Genomic DNA, 21,796 nt, shown 5'->3' with positions numbered 1-21,796 from the left:
CACCCTGGAAACTTTGGTATTGGACCTCAAGGCTCACCTTTAAAGTAAGGTTTTCTGAACCACATAACTCTGCCTTCGAACATTTCACAACCATACAAAACATCATTTTGTGGGTATTAGCCTCCACTATCGTGAAAAATGAAATTCATCAGCTCTTTAAAATGAAACGGTGCACAGTCCTTTCACCATGTTGGCCTGTGGAAAACCAGTGTTGTGGGCCCGATGGACCAGCGTCCCCGTCGTTGCAGGACCACCGTTGGCCACCAGTTGGGTTTTGGGATCAAAGTGGGGGCGTTTCCTGTATCCGGTTCTCCTCACGGATCCATGACTACAACATGTTGCTGCAAGTGCAGAGACGTTTGCTCTGGAAAGAACTTTAGAGCACATTCAGTGCTGCAGGATGAGGGGCTGGAAAAGGTGCCAGTTCTTTTCTCACTGCAGGGAACAGTTAAAAAAAGCAGCTTGAACTCTGAAAACATGAAAATTATACAGAGACATCATTGATTTAGTGATTCAGTTGTTATCCAGAATGGATTAGAAATGTTCCTGTTTGATAAAAATGCAGTGAATTGGGATTATTTAACTACAACCTCTACAGATTATTTACCTTCATCACAGTCTCATCACTATTTCTGATGTTTCCTCAGGATGGACGAGGACAGAGCAGAGTCCACAGTGTCCCTGAAGAGTGACTGGTCCAAAGTCGACCCTTTAAACTTTGGTATTGGACCTCAAGGCTCACCTTTAAAGTAAGGTTTTCTGAACCACATAACTCTGCCTTAGAACATTTCACAACCATACAAAACATCATTTTGTAGGTATTAGCCTCCACTATCGTGAAAAATTAAATTAATGAAACAGTGCACCAACATGTCAGGTGTTCGCTCCCATTAACTCCCATGTTAATTTTAGTGTGGTAAATCTTTTAAAACTGAAAATTGCTTGTGTTTTTAACTGGTCATTTCTCCTACATGGGTTAACATCATCTCACAAAAATTCCTAGGCATATATTTTAAAGTTTCCCAACAATATCCACCATTGCAGAGTGCTCCAGCTCTCCATTTAGATACGGATGGGTAAGACATGGCAGGTCTGTGCAGCTTGTTCTGCCACACTGTTCCACCACATGTCATGAAAATTCATTAAAAAGTCTATTTATAAGGCTCCTGGTTCTAATAAACCCATAGACAACAATATCAGTCATTTCTAAATGGTTGAAATAAGCTTTTGAATACGCGTGACCTCTGTGCTATTTAATGATCAGTTTCAGAGACCAGACGACTGTATTTGGAGCATAAATGGAGAACTTTTGTTCTATTCTATGAGTTTATATTCCTGATTTGGCACTTTTATTTTTAACATAAATTCACAATGAGGAAAAGCCACTAAACACTTAGATCAAATACACTTTTCTCCAACTAAACGAGCTTGTTAGAACGTAAATAACTTTATATTTTTTGCTCAGTGTTCATTGAATCTTCAACTGTCAGAGCAAACTGAAAGTAGAAGTGAACGCAGCCTTTCTTAGGCGTTGCTAACGCCCAGTAGACATGTATAACCACTATTCCCATTTTTGACAGCTATCAGAAACGGTCTGCTTCCATTGGAGATTCCTCCTGTCCCGAGGGTGAAAACAAACGGAGAACTGAACTGCAGACCGCCGACCTGAACAACAGCGTCTCACGTAAGCTCCTACATTTGTATTTATAAGATACTTTTGGGTCGGAATAAAGGAACAACTTGTGTATTTACAATGTGCAAGAGAAGATCCAGAGAGCACTTGTTTGGTTCCACTGGAACCCCTGGACCCTCTGAAGACCTTCCTAAATGCTTAGACAGTATTTAGCAACATTTAGTCATTTAGTTCTGGAAAGTGTTAAAGAGCTGAAGGCAGGTGACCTTTACAGGACAATGGGTCTGCTGAGTATGATGTGTTTGGAGAAGGTTTGATGAGTTTTTCTAAATATCATCCAGCTTTTACCAGCTGTTTAGTCCAAGCAAACTCTTGGAAGACATGGAAATGGTTGTTATAGACTAAATTACATTGAAACCCAATGAAATAAAAGAATAGGTGTACATAAGAAGACATCACATTTCAAACTGACAGTGAGATGGGTCATGACCCGACTGTTGCTTCTATCATTCAAACATGACAGAATATTTTCCAGTTGAGGACATCTGTGTTCCTGCTGTAGATGACAATTGTAAAAGGATTTAAAAGATTGTTTGTTTCAGAGGGTGGTGAACTGCAGGAGGTGATAGAAGGTCATAAGATGAGTCTGAAGAGAAGATGTGAACATGTGACTGAAGGAACTCATGAAGCAGGAAGTGGAACCCTGCTGAACAAGATCTACACTGAGCTCTACATCACTGAGGGACAAAGTGAGGAGGTGGACACACAACATGAGGTGAGACAGCTTGAGATGACCTCCAAGAAGAACATCCAGGACACTCCAATCAAGTGCCAGGACATCTTCAAAGTCTTATCTGAGCAACAGAGACACATCAGAGTGGTTCTGACCAATGGTGTCGCCGGCGTTGGAAAAACCTTCTCAGTGCAGAAGTTCAGTCTGGACTGGGCAGAAGGTTTGGAGAACCAAGACATCAGTCTGGTGCTTCCACTCTCATGGAGGGAGCTGAACTTGATCAGAGATGAGCAGCACAGTCTTCTCTCACTGCTTCATGTTTTCCATCCAACATTACAGAAGATCAGAGCAGAAGATCTGACTGTCTGGAAACTTCTGTTCATCTTTGATGGCCTGGATGAAAGCAGATTTTCACTGGGTTTCAACAAGCATCAGCTCATCTCTGATGTCACACAAGTATCATCAGTTGGCGTGCTCCTGGTGAACCTCATCCAGGGGAACCTGCTTCCCTCAGCTCTCATCTGGATCACCTCCAGACCTGCAGCAGCCTATCAGATTCCTCCCTCGTGTGTTGACAGGATCACAGAAGTACGAGGCTTCACTGACTCCCAGAAGGAGGAGTACTTCAGGAGGAGGTTCAGTGATGAAGATCTGTCCAAGAGCATCATCTCACACATCAAGGCCTCCAGGAGCCTCCACATCATGTGTCTGATCCCAGTTTTCTGCTGGATCACTGCTATAGTTCTGGAGGACATGATGGCCAGAGACCAGAGAGGAGAGCTGCCCCAAACCCTGACTGACCTCTACTCACACTTCCTGAGGGTTCAGATAAGGAGGAAGAAGCAGAAGTATGGAGGAAAGCAGAGACCAGAGGAACTGACTGAGGGTGATAAAGAACTCCTTCTGAAGTTGGGTCGGCTGGCGTTTGAACATCTGGAGAAAGGAAACATCATGTTCTACTCAGAAGACCTGGAGCAATGTGGACTGGACGTCTCCGAGGTGTCGGTGTACAGAGATCTTCAAGAGAGAGAGTGTGATCTTCCAGAAATCAGTCTACTGCTTTGTTCATCTGAGCATTCAGGAGTTTCTGGCTGCCGTCTACATGTTCCACCGTTACACCAGGAAAGACACAGTGGTTATAAATCAGTTCCTAAAATATTCGGAACCAAAGGACTTTTCCGGGTTTGCTGGGTTGTATAATAACGATCCAGTCACATCTCTTGATGGCTTCCTCGGGAGAGCACTCATGAAATCTCTCAAAAGTAAAAATGGCCACCTGGACTTGTTTGTTCGCTTCCTTCATGGTCTCTCTCTGGAGTCCAATCAGAGGATCTTGGGTGGACTGTTGGATCAGAGGAACAGCCACCCAGAAACCATCCAGAAGGTCCTCAACCACCTGAAGGAGGTGAACAGTGATGAAATCTCCCCAGACAGAAGCATCAACATCTTCCACTGTCTGATGGAGATGAAGGATCAGTCAGTCCATCAGGAGATCCAAGAGTTCCTGAAGTCAGAGAAGAAATCAGAGAGGGAACTGTCAGAGATCCACTGTTCAGCTCTGGCCTACCTGCTGCAGATGTCAGAGGAGGTTCTGGATGAGCTGAACCTGCAGCAGTACAACACCTCAGAGGAGGGACGACGTCGCCTGATTCCAGCTGTGAGGAACTGCAGGAAGGTCGTGTAAGTAAAGATTTCTGGGGCCGGACATCGGCGTTTAAATCAAGCGAGTGGATCATGTCGGGCAGCAATACCCCCTCCAGTGGTCATTCCTTCAATTCTTTATCTCCACTGCAGCGTCCATAAATTAAAAAACAACAATTCATCCAGAAATGTTCAACACTGGCTGGATATAAGTTCAAAGGTCAATCCAGACAAACCAACATAAGGCAGGAATAATAGGAGCCACAAGTTAACTGACTATCATGAAATTACTGTCATGTCATTAAATAACTTTTGTTTGTTTGTATACATCGTATTCTAACAACAGAAAAACACATTTTAACTAATGACACATGACTATTTTGCTTCATTTGTTCAACGTAAAAACAGCCGGCCTCGTTGGTTTAAATGGGTGTTTTAGGTCTTTGTGGCGGTTCCGTTTGGAGCCTTTATGTGACCCACAAAGTTGTTTGAGCCTTTCCACACCCGTTAGGTGGCAACTTCATCACTAGCAACAAAAGGTGCAGTGAAAATGATTTGAAGGGAAACAGGCAGATAGAACAGAAGCTGAGGGCAATCGATGCAACCAGAGACTCTGATGTCATCGATCGGATCGCTGAATTAAGACTTGACGCACCATCGTACAAATTGGATGAAATGCAAAATATCCAAAGAGCCGATAGACAGATAAAAAGATGCATGTTTCTTTAAACCATTTGCTATAATCATTTTAAATATTGAGTAATTATGAGCTGTTCTAAAATAAGACAAATGTTGAGAATAATTCAGTTGCATTTCAGATCTGATGGTCGTTCAAACTGTTGCTCTACGGTGTTGAATTTAGCTTTTCCAGGAAATGAGCTACATTTGTGTTGAGGTCGATTCTCAGATAAGTTGATTAGAAATCCCAAAGTTTGACTCACTATTTTTGTTTCATACACAACAGACTGTCTGGTGGTTTTCTTTCAACGAGTCATTGGGAAATTGTGGCCTCAGCAATGACGTCAAACCCTTCTCATCTACGGGAGCTGAGCTTAAGATGGAACCAAAGCCTGACAGATGCCAGAGTAAAGTTACTGTCTTCTGCAATGATGCATCCAAACTGCAGACTGGACACGCTCAGGTCAGGAGGCCTCTGTTGGTCTTTTCTAAATTTCTTTACATTTTCTGCTTTTCTCTTCATTTTCATATTTAGAAATGTGTTTTTATTTGCCCCATTTATTCCTTTTCCAGGCTGAGGTGCTGCAGTTTATCAGAGATCAGCTGTGACTCTCTGGTCTCGGCGCTGAGGTCCAATCCCTCCCATCTGAGGGTTCTGGACCTGAGTCAGAACCAGCTGCAGGATCCAGCAGTGAAGCTGCTCTGTGGTTTTCTCCAGGATCCTCTCTGTAAGCTGGAGACTCTCAGGTCAGTCAGAGATGATCCAGTACTTTCCCAGGTGTAACTAGTTAGACAATAAATGTTTACATGTTTGATCTTTGTTATAAACGTAGTGTTACAGTTCTCAGAAAAAAGACCACACAGGACAGATTTGCAGTATTAAATTGGTTGTGGAAATCTGTCCCATGTGAGGATGGTCATCAATGACTAGAAAGGAAGTATCAGTTGTAGATTTGTCTTGTTTTATTTTAGGCTGGCCACAAAACCGCCCAAACATTCAGACCAATCAAAAATGGTTCTTCCTGTCTTTTAAAGATCAGAAGGAAAACTAGCAAACCCAAAAAGAAAGCTGCTGCAGTGTGCCATGCCCCTTCTCTCCTGAGAAAAGCCATCCCAAAAAAGAGAAAAGCCCAAGTGTGAAGTGAGCCCCCTGTTAAACCTTGGTACCGAAAGCTTGCAGTCATTCTCATCTGAGGTGGCTTCATTCCAGCCAGAAGCCCAAACCTGCCTCCCTCTTAAAGGGGCAGCAGGTCAGTCCAACCACAGAAACCTTCATGAAGATCTGAAGCTTTCAGCATCCACAATTGTTGCACCTCACTTCCATTGGAGTCCAAATCAGAAGTCAACAAGTTGATTCTACACCGATTCTACACAATGCAACCATTTTAAAAAGGTTTCCATGCATAGGTTTTCACGAATATTTAGATAAATCTGTTTCTTCATCGCCTCCTTCTGTTGTAATGGTCATTAAAGAAAATGACCTTATTTGAGTTTTTCTCCTCACAAATATGACTTTCTAAGAACGATGCAATAAATGCAGCTTGCAATCTAAGACAATATGGAAGTATGTGTATATAATAGTAGTGGAAGTAGCTCATAAAATAATACATTTTCTCTTCTCATCGAATCTTTCTATGTTATTAAAGAAAAACCTGCTCTTAGTCAACAAAATCTAAGACATCAGCCAAAAATCCTAATTTTATCTAATCTAATATAAATCAGTAGAGAAGACTCTTTCTGCAGAGACACTGGGGGCAGGAATGCAGAAGTATCACCTGCTCAACTTGGAAGGTGGAGCAGAAACCACCAGCTGAGAAGGTCCTCAGCCAGAGGAAGTGGTGGAGAACCATGAAACTTGCTAAGCTCCACCTCAGCTCCAGAGACGGGCTGAGCTGGAGCTGTGGCACCAGGTATCGCCCAGAAGAGCCTCCAACAAACAAGCTCTTCTCTTGGGAGGAGAGGGCTTTGAATCTCAGCTCAGTGTGCTTGTCTCTAGTAGGTGGCAGCTGCACCTTTTCCTGAGCTCCTTGTTGATGCCCTGAGGGGAATTGATGCTCCTGCAATATTCTCTGGCAGCATTGAGCTTGCAGTGGGGCAATCAAACACACTGTGGGGGGCTCTCTTTCCTTCTCTCATCTGGAGAACAAGTGACACCAGCTGCCAATCATTGTTGGAGAAATGTGCAGTCAGGGGAACGATGCGTCCAGACTATAGCCACCCTTCCAGCATCCAGCAGTGTCTCAAACCTTTGATTTGGTTTCACCAGAGAGTGTAGGGATTGCAGGGTCGCTGCAGCATCGCCCACAAGCTGTCAGGAGTGGATCGCTTTGTCCCAACTCCTGACAAGAGTTGAGTGCTATTGAGAAATGTGGTCTCGCAAACTTGGAAGGTATTTTGACCTACACACACTTTACATACGCTGTAGATCTTGTCCAACCGCCCTGAAAGAACCCAAAATAGGAACATACGGCAGATAAGCCGGTGCAGAACCAGAGGTTTGTTGCTTGTAAGCTGTGTTTTGCTCTGGTACATGTTGATTTTTATTTGTCTTCTCTCAAAATAATTGTTATTTTAGACTAAGTTGCTGCAGTTTATCAGAGACCTGCTGTGATTCTGTGGCCTCAGCTCTGAAGTCCAACCACTCCCATCTGAGGGTTCTGGACCTGAGCCACAACACGTTGCAGGATTCAGGAGTGAAGCGGCTCTGTTCTGGACTGGAGAGTCCAAGCTGTAAACTGGAGAGGCTCAGGTCAGTCTTCATTTTTCTACCTATATACCAGCTGCTAAGATGGTGAAGTGAGGCTGTTCTCAACACTGCTGTGATGCACCACATTAAAAAAATTCCTTGTAATATCATGAATTCAGGTCTGACCCAACTAAGAACTAACGTAGGTTTAGTACTGACGCAGATAACATGCAGACCTGCACCGTATAACCTCATCCTGCATTTTTCAGATTAGCCTACTGCAGTTTATCAGAGATCAGCTGTGGCTCTCTGGCCTCGGCGCTGAGGTCCAATCCCTCCCATCTCAGAAAACTGGACCTGAGTGAGAACCAGCTGAAGGATTCAGGAGTGAAGCTGCTCTGTGGTTTTCTCCACTTTCCAAACTGCCGACTGGAAACTCTGAGGTAAACACCATTCTCAAAAATGTCCATTATTCCATCCAAGGGTCCTCACACTTTCTGAGTGTGTGTGTTGTGCCCAGTTCCTTCAGGAGGGGGGGCCACACGGGGACCACTTATTCATGATAAACTGATTTAAGGACAATGAAAAAGCCGACAGATCGTAACCAAAATTAGACAAAACTAGGTGAGGGTGCCTGGTAGACACCAGCCAACGAGGAGGGAGATGGTGAGGGAGACAGGAAGTCATCTAAGACAGGTTGTGCCTTTAAAGATGAGCCACAGGTGAGATGGATCTCCATGATGAGATGGGAGGGAAAGAGGTGGGAGAACCTGGGAAGAGTGAGGGCCAGAACAATATATATTCTCCTCTGGAACAGTGCAAACCTGAGAGGTTGGAATTGTGGTAATTACATATTACTATCATTTTTTAACCTGGAACTAAATTAAATATTTACAGATCATGCCTTTGATTAACCTTTCAGATGAATACTGGTTTCACTTATAACCTTATAAAGTTTCCCTTCTTTATTTAGATTATGGAGCTGCAGTTTATCAGAGATCAGCTGTGGCTCTCTGGCCTCGGCGCTGAGGTCCAATCCCTCCCATCTCAGAGAACTGGACCTGTGTCGGAACCAGCTGAAGGATCCAGGAGTGAAGCTGCTGTCTGATCTCGTAGAGAATCCAGACTATGGGCTGGAGACATTGAGACGGTAGCTGGTTGTAGCCAGTCAACTCCCGCTCATCTGCTGCATCACTCACTGACCACTGGTGAAGAGCATCTGTGGAAACATCTGCCGTCTACTCCCTCCATAGATGAAAAATTCAGTTTTTAAAAAGCGCTGGTGGACTTTCAGGAGATCAGTCGATGGTCGACAAAGCAGAAGCAGCTTCCCCTTGAAGTTAAATTAGTTCCTGGTATCACACAATGCATCTTTATAAAGTTCTAAATGGCTCCTCGGCCACTCTTAGAAGCATGGAAACCTTCTCTTAATTGTCTCTTCAAATGTCTGTATTATACGTTACTATTTTACATCATGCCTTCAGAATCTTTAGGGTTTAGTATTTACTGTCTCTGTGACATGGAGCATTGGAATATTTCAGCTGCAGCCAGCAAAAACCCATCAGAATGACGGCTATCGGTGGGAACCACAGGTCATTTGACTTTAGTCAATCTGTTCAATGTTATAGGATTTATTGCAATCTAATAAAAACTATGAATAAATGTGGGAAATAGGAAATAAAAAGAAGCAAAATGACCAAATAAATCTCCCATGAATACTGTAAATTTAAAGATGTCAAGAATGGAATATCAGCTTAAATAGAATCAAACATAAAGGGAAAAGGCCTCCTTTAAGTTTACTGCAAAAATAAACACAAAATCAAGAGCGACACGCGCCAAAAACGTCTCATTCTCTCTTCTGTCTCCACTCATTCTTTTATATTCTCTTAAGATAATGGGGACGGGGTCGTGTGATAACAAAACAAGCTAATTGGGGACTATATTTTTGTTGCAAGAACTTTGGCTCTTCAGAAGTTTCTATGTTGGCTTCCACAGATTGTGCATCCACTAGAAACTCAGTGTTTTTGAGGAACTACCAGGAGTGGCTGGAGTGGAGGCCAATGACGCTATAGCTACATATAGGTACATATAGATCACCGTTATCCTCAACCCAAAAGACCACCAGTTGGCGCAGCAATACTAAAGATAGGAGGTTGTTGTCGTTGCGCAGACGCGGAGTGATATCACGCACAAACGTGCCCTATGTTCTATATCCTGTATGTTCGCGACCAAAGGGCGCACCGTATTAAAAGGTGCCGCCTCAGTTACGGTGCTGTTTCTGTATTTAACACATACATCAGGCGCTCCGGATTATAGGGCGCGGGCATGGTAAAACATAGCGCTACCATAGCTTACATGCATGCCCGTCTGTAGTGGGCTGCTCACAGCGGGAGCCCCGTCTGTAGTGGGCCGCTCACAGCGGGAGCCCCGTCCGTAGTGGACCGCTCACAGCGGGAGCCCCGTCCATAGGTAGGTAGGTAGTAGGGCTTACAGCTGACAGAGGGTGAAAAAGAGAGTGAAAAAAAGAGTCATCGCACCATATTATCAGTGAAATTGTTATCTAAAGTGAAATGTAGCCTGCCCATCTTCTCCGTCTCCTGGGGCGCTTTTCCCAACAGTGCAGTTCCTTAGTTCTCTTCATCTTTAAATGGCTGGACAAGCTGCACGCGTGCGCAGACACGAGCACACACATACACACAGGCAAAAAAAAACTGAATTGGCCAACATGGAGTTTAAATTGAACTGCTAAGAAAATGAAACATTCGTCAAAATGATCAGCTCTTAATGCTTTCAATATATTATGAACAGATTTCAGTTAAATTTTGTAATGTATGCATGTATGTATGTATGTATGTATGTGTGTGTTTGTGTGTGCATGTGTGTGTGTCTGGAGCAGGATTTCCAGCATATCTATATACTTTTATGGTATTTTTAGACCCACTCCGTGGACATGCACAAAGCTTTATTTGTAGTTCAATTATGTGCTTATTTTTCAGTCAGCAGATGTACTGGACTAGATTTCCCAAATTCCCATATAATAGTTCAACCTGTCCAATACAGGCACTTGACCCACAAAAAAAATCTGCAATTCTGGCTTGGAAGTTACTTTGATGCTTTAAACTCATTAATCTATAAAGACAATATATCTACCTTAGCCACAACCTCTCAATATATGCAAAGGTGGACAAGTTGGCTGATAAGTGTTATTTGCTGATAATATTTATTTCGGTTTATATTTGGTACTTCGATAAATCTGAGGCCAGTGAACTCGATAAAAAAGATTAAATCGAATAAAATTGGTTTTAAACCTGAATATAACTTCTCCGTAGCCAAAACAACAGTAGATTTCAGTGGCGTGTTGCAGTCTACAGACAGCAAACATATAATAGGTAAGAACCCTCACACAAAGTTTGCTCTGCATGTCCACTGTAACAACCACACATCAAGGCACAGCACATTACTTAGGAAAAAACCTCTCCAGGCATTCATTCCACACTCGCTGATAGACAGGTACAGTACACTGTGTGACAAGCCCTTCTATTGATCTTTACTTTATTTTGCTCATTATTATAACCTCTGTAATAGTTTAATAAATATTTATTATCACTGCATAATACACCAACTGAATTGGCCAACATGGAGTTTAAATTGAACTGCAAAGAAAAGGAAACATTCGTCAAAATGATCAGCTCTTAATGATTTCAATATATTTTGAACAGATTTCAGTGAAATTTTGGAATGTATGTGTGTATGTGTGTGTGTGTGTTTGTGTGTGCATATGTGTGTGTGTGCGCGCGCATGTGTGTGTGTGTGTGGCTGTTGAGTGTTATCTGCTGATCATCTTTATATCTTTATATCGTATGATAAATATTATATTACATCTATATAATCTTTGTCACTGAATGTGACTTCTCCATGGCCAAAACAACCCTAAAACAACAGTAGATTTCAGTGGCATTTTGCAGTCTGCAGACAGCAAACATATAATAGGTAACAACCCTCACACAAAGTTTGCTCAACATGGAGTTTATATTGAACTGTAAGGAAAAGGAAATGTTCATCAAAATGATCAGCTGTTAATGCTTTCCAAATCAGAGCTGATTGAAACGTGTCAGGATTTGACAAATGCTTTGAAATATGTGCCTTGCTCAAGAGAGTTACTGCGTTTACGCGGCACCCATTTGGAGATGTTGAGGCGGATTTACGCATCAACATTTGCAATGCCATTTCACTTGACCTTGTTTAGGATGGAGAGTGACCTTTTTGGCACTCCAAGCTGATGTTAAGCTGGAGAAAATACCTTTAATTTAATTTTCAACCTACTACATTTTGGAAGCTCATATTATACTCTGCAGATTTAAATCACAATCTGTGGGTAATTGATCTGTTTGATGCAAGACAATTTTTTCAAGTTTTGAGAATCAAATAAAGATTTCAAATTGTTGTTTTTTTTTACCATTTTCTTGAACGTAAAATAGTTCATGTGAGGTGGCAGGTATGGACAGGCTGCAAAATTAATTGTTCTTAATTGTTTGGGTTTAAGGATCTATTGCTTTTGACTGGAACAAAATGTGAATCTGTATGAGGTTTTTAAATCTAGTTTTCTGACAGTAACTTTTTTTTTTCATGGCCAGCTTTAGAGAAAAGGAGTTTGATGGGGATCGGTTGTTTCTCTAAAAATAAAAAGCCTATGGAGAACCCAGAGCCTCCGGGTGCACAGTCACCTGACACTTTTCTTCAAGGAAGTAACTGTCAGGACTCGTAAGTTTACTCTCTACAGCTACTATGAATATTGCCATATTCATTGCATAGATTTAAAAATTTATTGCATAGATTTAAAAATTAGGAAATCCATCAAAATATTTTGGGATATTAGCTATGCTACAGAAGTGTTAGCTTTGAAGGCTAACTCCAGCACATTTACTTGGACACTTTTTGCTTTAAAAGGTCTAAAGAAATGAATTGGCCATATCCAGAGACAGCATTGAGAAGGCCCATACCACAATATCCTCAAACAGTCTGTCCTTGGCAACAATGGGCCCCATCAGTAGCAGTAGAAATACTCTTTATAATTGATAATTTTATCTTTTATTATTGATATTTTGTAACACATGACTGAAGAAAATTTAAATCACAAACATAATGATTCACTTCCTCTGTTGAAAGGTGACAACAGAGATGTTCACAACAATGAATTAACGTTAGTTACCACGTAGTTCCATTAAGGACTTCCGAAATATGTGAAAGGAATAAATTATGTATGAATAAAAGTAGTCTCAAAATGCTCTGGGGTTAAAACAGGAAGGATGTTGAACTAGAAATATTGAGAACACAGTAAACCTAACAAACAAATGTATTTTTTGCACCACAGTGCTGATCCATTGTATCAACAGCACGATGACACCTCAGAGTTCAACAATAATTTCCAGCAGCCCGGACATCATAATCGAAAAAGAAAGAGATACTGGATAGAGGATGAGATGTCTGAACTGATGGATAGTGTAGACATGTAAGAACAATTTCTATTATCTAGTTTTATTTCACAGCTAACATTTCTTTTTAAGTAAATACTCTACATGTTAACTCTCACATGCCGGACACATTGTTTCATGGATCTCTGGTCACTTTTTTTGTTGAAAGGCCGGCAAAAAGGCCAAGACTGGAGGAGCCCATAGGCTGGGGCAGTTCACAGCCACAGGGATGGGGAAACGACCAGGCCCAAGGCACAGCAGACCAGCCACATCAGGGCTTTGAGAGAAAGCAGCCCAGCGAACTCACAAGAACCCAACAACAACACTGGTATGACAACATAAAGAGGTTTTGGCAAAAAAAAGCACCAAACCACCTTTGGTTAGTTGGATGCAAAAACCAGCCCAGGTCAAACATTATCCAAATGGGAGACCTGAGCTATATCAGGCCACTTTTAGCATCTCCCAGGAACCGCTAAGACCAATTAGAAAATTTCTTCCTTTTAAAAGATCAAAAGAAATGAATTGGCCATATCCAGAGACAGCATTGAGAAGGCCCATACCACAATATCCTAGAACAGTCCGTCCTTGGCAACAATGGGCCCCATAGCAGCAGTAGAAATAACCTTTATAATTGATATTTTTATCTTTTATAATTGATATTTTGGAACAAACGACTGAAAAAAAATAAAATCACAAGCATAATGATTCTTTTCCTCTGTTGAAAGGTGACAATAGAGATGTTCACAACAATGAATTAACGTTAGTTACCATGTAGTTCCATTTAGGACTTCCAAAATATGTGAAAGGAATAAATTATGTATGAATAAAAGTAGTCTCAAAATGCTCTGGGGTTAAAACAGGAAGGATGTTGAAGTAGAAATATTGAGAACACAGTAAACCTAACAAACAAATGTATTTTTTGCACCACAGTGCTGATCCATTGTATCAACAGCACGATGACACCTCAGAGTTCAACAATAATTTCCAGCAGCCCGGACATCATAATCGAAAAAGAAAGAGATACTGGATAGAGGATGAGATGTCCGAACCCATGGATACTGGAGACATGTAAGGGCAATTTCTATTATCTAGTTTTATTTCACAGCTAACATTTCTTTTTAAGTAAATACTCTACATGTTAACTCTCACATGCCGGACACATTGCTTCATGGATCTCTGGTCACTTTTTTCGTTGAAAGGCCGGCAAAAAGGCCAAGACTGGAGGAGCCCATAGGTGGGGGCAGTTCACAGCCACAGGGATGGGGAAACGACCAGGCCCAAGGCACAGCAGACCAGCCACATCAGGGCTTTGAGAGAAAGCAGCCCAGCGAACTCACAAGAACCCAACAACAACACTGGTATGACAACATAAAGAGGTTTTGTTAAAAAAAGCACCAAACCACCTTTGGGTAGTTGGATGCAAAAACCCGCCCAGGTCAAACATTATCCAAATGGGAGACCTGAGCTATATCAGGCCACTTTTAGCATCTCCCAGGAACCGCTAAGATAAATGAGGAAATTTCTTCCTTTTGAAAGATCAGAAGAAATGAATTGGCCATGTCCAGAGAAAGCATTGAGAAGGCCCATACCACAATATCCTAGAACAGTCCGTCCTTGGCAACAATGGGCCCCATAGCAGCAGTAGAAATAACCTTTATAATAGATATTTTTATCTTTTATAATTGATATTTTGGAACAACCGACTGAAAAAAAATAAAATCACAAGCATAATGATTCTTTTCCTCTGTTGAAAGGTGACAACTGAGATGTTCACAACAATGAATTAACGTTAGTTACCATGTAGTTCCATTAAGGACTTCCGAAATATGTGAAAGGAACAAATTATGTATGAATAAAAGTAGTCTCAAAATGCTCTGGGGTTAAAACAGGAAGGATGTTGAAGTAGAAATATTGAGAGCAGAGTAAACCTAACAAACAAATGTATTTTTTGCACCACAGTGCTGATCCATTGTATCAACAGCTAAATGACACCTCACAGTTCAACAATAATTGTCAGCAGCCCGGACATCATAATCGAAAACGAAAGAGATACTGGATAGAGGATGAGATGTCCGAACCCATGGATACTGGAGACATGTAAGGACAATTTCTATTATGTAGTTTTATTTGGCAGCTAACATTTCTTTTTAAGTAAATACTCTACATGTTAACTCTCACATGCCGGACACATTGCTTCATGGATCTCTGGTCACTTTTTTCAGTGAAAGGCCGGCAAAAAGGCCAAGACTGGAGGAGCCCATAGGCTGGGGCAGTTCACAGCCACAGGGATGGGGGAACGACCAGGCCCAAAGCACAGCAGACCAGCCACATCAGGGCTTTGAGAGAAAGCAGCCCAGCGAACTTACAAGAACCCAACAACAACACTGGTATGACAACATAAAGAGGTTTTGGCAAAAAAAAAAGCACCAAACCACCTTTGGGTAGTTGGATGCAGAAACCAGGCCAGGTCAAACCTTATCCAAATGGGAGACCTGAGCGATATCAGGCCACATTTAGTATCTCCCAGGAACCGCTAAGACAAATTCAGAATTTTTTTTCCTTTTGAAAGATCAGCAGAAATAAATTTGCCATGTCCAGAGACAGCATCGAGAAGGCCCGTATCACATTATCCTAGAACAGTCCGTCCTTGGCAACAATGGGCCCCATCAGCAGCAGTAGAAATAACCTTTATAATTGATAATTTTATCTTTTATAATTGACATTTTGTGACACACTACTATAGAAAATTAAAATCACAAGCATAATGATTTACTTCCTCTGTTAAAAGGTGACAACAGAGATGTTTACAACAATGATTTAACTTTCGTCACCATGTTCTCCCATTAGGGACTTCCCAAATATGTGAAAGGAATAAATTATACATGAATAAAAGTAGTTTCAAAATGCTATTGGGTTAAAACAGGACGGATGTTGAACTAGAAATATTGAGAGCACAGTAATCCTAACAAACAAATGTATTTTATGCACCACAGTGCCGGTCCATCGTATCAACAGCAAAATGACATCTCAGAGTTCAGCAATAATTTTCAGCAGCAACAATGGTATACTCTCGACCGAAGGAGCGTTGGGATAGAGGATGAGATGTCCGAACCCATGGATACTGGAGACATGTAAGGACAATTTCTATTATGTAGTTTTATTTTGCAGCTAACATTTCCTTTTAAGTAAATACTCTAAATGTTAACTCTCACATGCTGGACACATTGCTTCATGGATCTCTGGTCACTTTTTTCAGTGAAAGGCCGACGAATGAGCAGAGACAGGAGGAGCCCATAGGCTGGGGCAGTTCACAGCCACAGGGATGGGGGAACGACCAGGCCCAAGGCACAGCAGACCAGCCACATCAGGGCTTTGAGAGAAATCAGCACAGCGAACTCACAAGAACCCAACAACAACACTGGTATGACAACATAAAGAGGTTTTGGCAAAAAAAAAAGCACCAAACCACCTTTGGGTAGTTGGATGCAAAAACCAGGCCAGGTCAAACCTTATCCAAATGGGAGACCTGAGCTATATCAGGCCACTTTTAGCATCTCCCAGGAACCGCTAAGATAAATGAGGAAATTTCTTCCTTTTGAAAGATCAGCAGAAATGAATTGGCCATGTCCAGAGAAAGCATTGAGAAGGCCCATACCACAATATCCTAGAACAGTCTGTCCTTGGCAACAATGGGCCCCATCAGCAGCAGCAGTAGAAATAACCTTTATAATTGATAATTTTATCTTTTATAATTGACATTTTGTGACACACTACTAAAGAAAATTAAAATCACAAGCATAATGATTTACTTCCTCTGTTAAAAGGTGACAACAGAGATGTTTACAACAATGATGTAACTTTAGTCACCATGTTCTCCCATTCAGGACTTCCCAAATATGTGAAAGGAATACATTATACATGAATAAAAGTAGTTTCAAAATGCTATTGGGTTAAAACAGGAAGGATGTTGAACTAGAAATATTGAGAGCACAGTCTAATCCTACGAAAAATGTATTTTATGCACCACAGTGCCGGTCCATCGTATCAACAGCAAAATGACATCTCAGAGTTCAGCAATAATTTTCAGCAGCAACAATGGTATACTCTCAACCGAAGGAGCGTCGGGATAGAGGATGAGCTGTCCGAACCCATGGATACTGGAGACATGTAAGGACAATTTCTATTATGTAGTTTTATTTCGCAGCTAACATTTCCTTTTAAGTAAATACTCTACATGTTAACTCTCACATGCTGGACACATTGCTTCATGGATCTCTGGTCACTTTTTTCAGTGAAAGGCCGAAGAATGAGCCTAGACAGGAGGAGCCCATAGGCGGGGGCAGTTCACAGCCACAGGGATTGGGAAACGACCAGGACCAAGGCTGGGGAAACAACCAGGCCCAAGGCTTGGGAAACGGCCAGGCCCAAGGCTGGGGAAACGACCATGCCCAAGGCTGGGGAAACCACCAGGCCCAAGGCTGGGGAAACGACCAGGCCCAGGGATGGGGAAACGACCAGGCCCAGGGATGGGAAAACGGCCAGGCCCAAGGCTGGGGAAACGACCATGCCCAAGGCTGGGGAAACCACCAGGCCCAAGGCTGGGGAAACGACCAGGCCCAGGGATGGGGAAACGACCAGGCCCAGGGATGGGGAAACGACCAGGCCCAGGGATGGGGAAACGACCAGGCCCAACGCTGGGGAAACGACCGGGCCCAAAGCTGGGGAAACAACCAGGCCCAAGGCTGGGGAAACGACCAGGCCAGGGAGGGAGGGGAAACGACCAGGCCCAACGCTGGGGAAACGGCCAGGCCCAAGGCTGGGGAAACGACCAGGCCCAAGGCTGGGGAAACGATCAGGCCCAGGGATGGGGAAACGATCAGGCCCAGGGATGGGGAAACGACCAGGCCCAGGCTGGGGCGACGACCAGGCCCAGGGATGGGGAGACGACCAGCCCAGGGATGGGGAAACGATCAGGCCCAAGGCTGGGGAGACGACCAGGCCCAAGGCTGGGGCGACGACCAGGCCCAAGGCTGGGGAGACGACCAGGCCCAGGGATGGGGAGACGACCAGGCCCAAGGCTCGGACGACGACCAGGCCCAAGGCTCGGACGACGACCAGGCCCAGGGATGGGGAGACGACCAGGCCCAAGGCTAGGGCGACGACCAGGCCCAGGGATGGGGAAACGACCAGGCCCAAGGCACAGCAGACCAGCCACATCAGGGCTTCGAAAGAAAGTAGCCCAGCGAAGTCACAAGAACCGAACAACAACACTGGTATGACAACATAAAGAGGTTTTGGCAAAAAAAGCACCAAACCACCTTTGGTTAGTTGCATGCAGAAACAAGGCCAAGTCAACTATAATCCAAATGGGAGACCTGAGCTATATCAGGCCACTTTTAGCATCTCCCAGGAACCGCTAAGATAAATGAGGAAATTTCTTCTTTTTGAAAGATCAGCAGAAATGAATTGGCCATGTGTAGAGACAGCATTGAGAAGGCCCATACCACGTTATCCTAGAACAGTCCGTCCTTGACAACAATGGGCCCCATCAGCAGCAGTAGAAATATCCTGTATAATTGATATTTGTAACTTTTATAATTGATATTTTGTAACACATTACTGAAGAAAAATAAAATCACGAGCATAATGATTCTTTTCCTCTGTTGAATGGTGACAACAGAGATCTTCAGAACAATGATTAAACTTTCGTCACCATGTAGTCCCATTAAGGACTTCCCAATTATTTAAAAGGAATAAATTATGTGTGGATAAAAGTCTTTGTAAAATGGCATGGGGTTAAAACAGGAAGGATGTTGAACTAGAAATATTGAGAGCACAGTAATCCTAACAAACAAATGTATTTTATGCACCACATTGCCGATCCATTGTATCAACACCACAATGACACCTCAGAGTTCAGCAATAATTTTCAGCAGCAACAACGTTATACTCTAAACCGTCGTCGGGATAGAGGATGAGATGTCCGGACCGATGGACAGTGTAGACTTGTCAGAACAATTTCTATGACGTAGTTTTATTTCGCAGCTAACATTTCTTTTTTAGTAAATACTCTACTTGTTAACTCTCACATGCCATTGCTTCATGGATCTCTGGTCACTTTTTTCAGTAAAAGGCCGATGAATAAGCCAAGACAGGTGCCGCCCATCGGCTGGGGTAGTTCACAGCCTCAGGGATGGGGAAACGACCAGGCCCAAGGCAAAGCAGACCAGCCATATCAGGGAATCGAAGAAAGAAGAACCAAACAACAACAATGGTCTCGTAACCAAAAGGCCCCCAGGAGCCTCCACATCATGTGTCTGATCCCAGTTTTCTGCTGGATCACTGCTATAGTTCTGGAGGACATGATGGCCAGAGACCAGAGAGGAGAGCTGCCCCAAACCCTGACTGACCTCTACTCACACTTCCTGAGGGTTCAGATGAAGAGGAAGAAGCAGAAGTATGGAGGAATGCAGAGACCAGGGAAACTGACTAAGGCTGATAAAAAACTCCTTCTGAAGTTGGGTCGGCTGGCGTTTGAACATCTGGAGAAAGGAAACATCATGTTCTACTCAGAAGACCTGGAGCGATGTGGACTGGACGTCTCCGAGGTGTCGGTGTACTCAGGAGTTTGTACAGAGATCTTCAAGAGAGAGAGTGTGATCTTCCAGAAATCAGTCTACTGCTTTGTTCATCTGAGCGTTCAGGAGTTTCTGGCTGCCGTCTACATGTTCCACTGTTACACCAGGAAAGACACAGTGGTTATAAGTCAGTTCCTAAAATATTCTGAACCAAAGGACTTTTCCGGGTTTGCTGGGTTGTTCACAAATAACTGTCCAGTCACATCTCTTGATGACTTCCTCAGGAGAGCACTCATGAAATCTCTCAAAAGTAAAAATGGCCACCTGGACTTGTTTGTTCGCTTCCTTCATGGTCTCTCTCTGGAGTCCAATCAGAGGATCTTGGGTGGACTGTTGGATCAGAGGGACAGCCACCCAGAAACCATCCAGAAGGTCCTCAACAACCTGAAGAAGGTGAACAGTGATGGATTCTCCCCAGACAGAAGCATCAACATCTTCCACTGTCTGATGGAGATGAAGGATCAGTCAGTCCATCAGGAGATCCAAGAGTTCCTGAAGTCAGAGAAGAAATCAGAGAGGAAACTGTCAGAGATCCACTGTTCAGCTCTGGCCTACCTGCTGCAGATGTCAGAGGAGGTTCTGGATGAGCTGAACCTGGAGCAGTACAACACCTCAGATGAGGGACGACGTCGCCTGATTCCAGCTGTGAGGAACTGCAGGAAGGCCGTGTAAGTAAAGATTTTTGGGGCCAGACATCGGCGTTTAAATCAAGCGAGTGGATCATGCCAGGTAGCAATACCCCCTCCAGTGGTCATTCCTTCAATTCTTTATCTCCATTGCAGCGTCCATAAATTAAAAACAACAATTCATCCAGAAATGTTCAGCACCCATCTCAGAGAACTGGACCTGGGTGGGAACCAGCTTAAGGATTCAGGGGTGAAGCTGCTCTGTGGTGCTCTCCAGGATCCTCTCTGTAAGCTGGAGACTCTCAGGTCAGTCAGAGATGATCCAGTACTTTCCCAGATGTAACTAGTTAGACAATAACTGTTACATGTTTGATCTTTGTTATAAACGTAGTGTTACAGTTCTCAGAAAAAAGACCACACAGGACAGATTTGCAGTATTAAATTGGTTGTGGAAATCTGTCCCATGTGAGGATGGTCATCAATGACTAGAAAGGAAGTATCAGTTGTAGATTTGTCTTGTTTTATTTTAGGCTGGCCACAAAACCGCCCAAACATTCAGACCAATCAAAAATGGTTCTTCCTGTCTTTTAAAGATCAGAAGGAAAACTAGCAAACATAAAAAGAAAGCTGCTGTAGTGTGCCATGCCCCTTCTCTCCTGAGAAAAGCCATCCCAAAAAAGAGAAAAGCCCAAGTGTGAAGTGAGCACCCTGTTAAACCTTGGTACCGAAAGCCTGCAGTCATTCTCATCTTAGGTGGCTTCATTCCAGCCAGAAGCCCAAACCTGCCTCCCTCTTAAAGGGGCAGCAGGTCAGTCCAACCACAGAAACCTTCATGAAGATCTGAAGCTTTCAGCATCCACAATTGTTGCACCTCACTTCCATTGGAGTCCAAATCAGAAGTCAACAAGTTGATTCTACACCAGGCATGGGCAAACTACGGCCCGGGGGCCACACGCGGCCCGTTAAACGTTTTAATCCGGCCCGCCAAACTTGAAAAATTAAATGAATAAACCTTGTTAATGTTATATTTTCACTGCAATTCTGGTGTTTTCCCACTAGAAAAAAGACAGGAGTCAGGAGGAGAGTGATGGTGATATCCTGAAGGATAACAGAACTTTCAGTGCTTTAAAATAGAAATGGTTATTAATTTTTTTTAAAAAGGCATATTTTATTCATTTGATTTTAAGTGTTTTAAGACTCATTCCAAAGTCAGATATTTTGTTGTAATGCTTCTCTTCATTTTCATTTGAAATTAAAGCACATGTTTTCTCCATATCCCAAGATGTGTATTTTTTCTCCAATGAGGTGAGGTTACCAAAGCACTCCATCCATCCATCTGCTCCTGGTCCGGCCCCTTTGTCAAATGTTAGAACCCATTGTGGCCCACGAATCAAAATGTTTGCCCACCCCTGTTCTACACCGATTCTAAACAATGCAACCATTTTAAAAAGGTTTCCATCCATAAGTTTTCACACATTTTTAGATAAATCTGTTTGTTCATCGCCTCCTTCTGTTGTAATGATCATTAAAGAAAATGACCTTATTTGAGTTTTTCTCCTCACAAATATCACTTTCTAAGAACGATGCAATAAATGCAGCTGCAATCTAAGACAAGATGGAAGTATGTGTATATAATAGTAGTGGAAGTAGCTCATAAAATAATACATTTGCTCTTCTCATCGAATCTCTC

The 21,796-nt window shown here is 42.8% G+C and overlaps 2 protein-coding genes across 7 annotated transcripts in view; both read left to right on the top strand.

Annotated features, from left to right (window-relative positions):
• The first annotated feature begins 286 nt into the window (after positions 1 to 286).
• LOC130519382 (NACHT, LRR and PYD domains-containing protein 12-like) overlaps positions 287 to 21,796 on the top strand; it is a 34,580-nt gene continuing 13,070 nt past the window's right edge. For 4 of the 6 annotated variants that reach the window (XR_008948301.1, XM_057022760.1, XM_057022749.1 and 1 more), the window contains exons 1-7: positions 287 to 749; positions 1,581 to 1,684; positions 2,236 to 4,046; positions 4,972 to 5,148; positions 5,259 to 5,432; positions 7,261 to 7,434; positions 7,641 to 7,814. Coding sequence is in view for 5 of the 6 variants with exons in the window: in XM_057022760.1 (XP_056878740.1) it covers positions 3,469 to 4,046; positions 4,972 to 5,148; positions 5,259 to 5,432; positions 7,261 to 7,434; positions 7,641 to 7,814 (1,277 nt within the window). In the remaining variant the exon portion in view is untranslated. Of the gene's footprint in view, positions 750 to 1,580; positions 1,685 to 2,235; positions 4,047 to 4,971; positions 5,149 to 5,258; positions 5,433 to 7,260; positions 7,435 to 7,640; positions 7,815 to 8,344; positions 9,214 to 21,796 lie in introns of those variants that run through there. The other 2 variants (XM_057022774.1, XM_057022792.1) reach the window with 2 other exon arrangements.
• On the top strand, positions 12,020 to 17,271 carry LOC130519411 (uncharacterized). Its single transcript, XM_057022842.1, has 6 exons — positions 12,020 to 12,132; positions 12,743 to 12,880; positions 15,065 to 15,229; positions 15,836 to 15,973; positions 16,099 to 16,263; positions 16,872 to 17,271. Exons 1-6 carry the CDS (start codon positions 12,026 to 12,028, stop codon positions 17,011 to 17,013), a joined length of 855 nt encoding a protein of 284 aa, XP_056878822.1. The 5' UTR covers positions 12,020 to 12,025; the 3' UTR covers positions 17,014 to 17,271.

This window comes from Takifugu flavidus, chromosome 2, assembly GCF_003711565.1.
Source record: "Takifugu flavidus isolate HTHZ2018 chromosome 2, ASM371156v2, whole genome shotgun sequence".
In the NCBI taxonomy this organism is placed as follows: Eukaryota; Metazoa; Chordata; class Actinopteri; order Tetraodontiformes; family Tetraodontidae; genus Takifugu; species Takifugu flavidus.
This window is presented reverse-complemented; position numbering and strand designations above follow the sequence as displayed.

Excerpts from the sequence above, each read along its gene's own strand:
- LOC130519411 (XM_057022842.1), top strand. The coding sequence starts at position 12,026 with ATGGGGATCGGTTGTTTCTCTAAAAATAAAAAGCCTATGGAGAACCCA. Across the intron at positions 12,133-12,742 it reads GGAAGTAACTGTCAGGACTC|TGCTGATCCATTGTATCAAC; the intron begins GTAAGTTTACTC and ends TTTGCACCACAG. Across the intron at positions 12,881-15,064 it reads CTGATGGATAGTGTAGACAT|TGAAAGGCCGGCAAAAAGGC; the intron begins GTAAGAACAATT and ends CACTTTTTTCAG.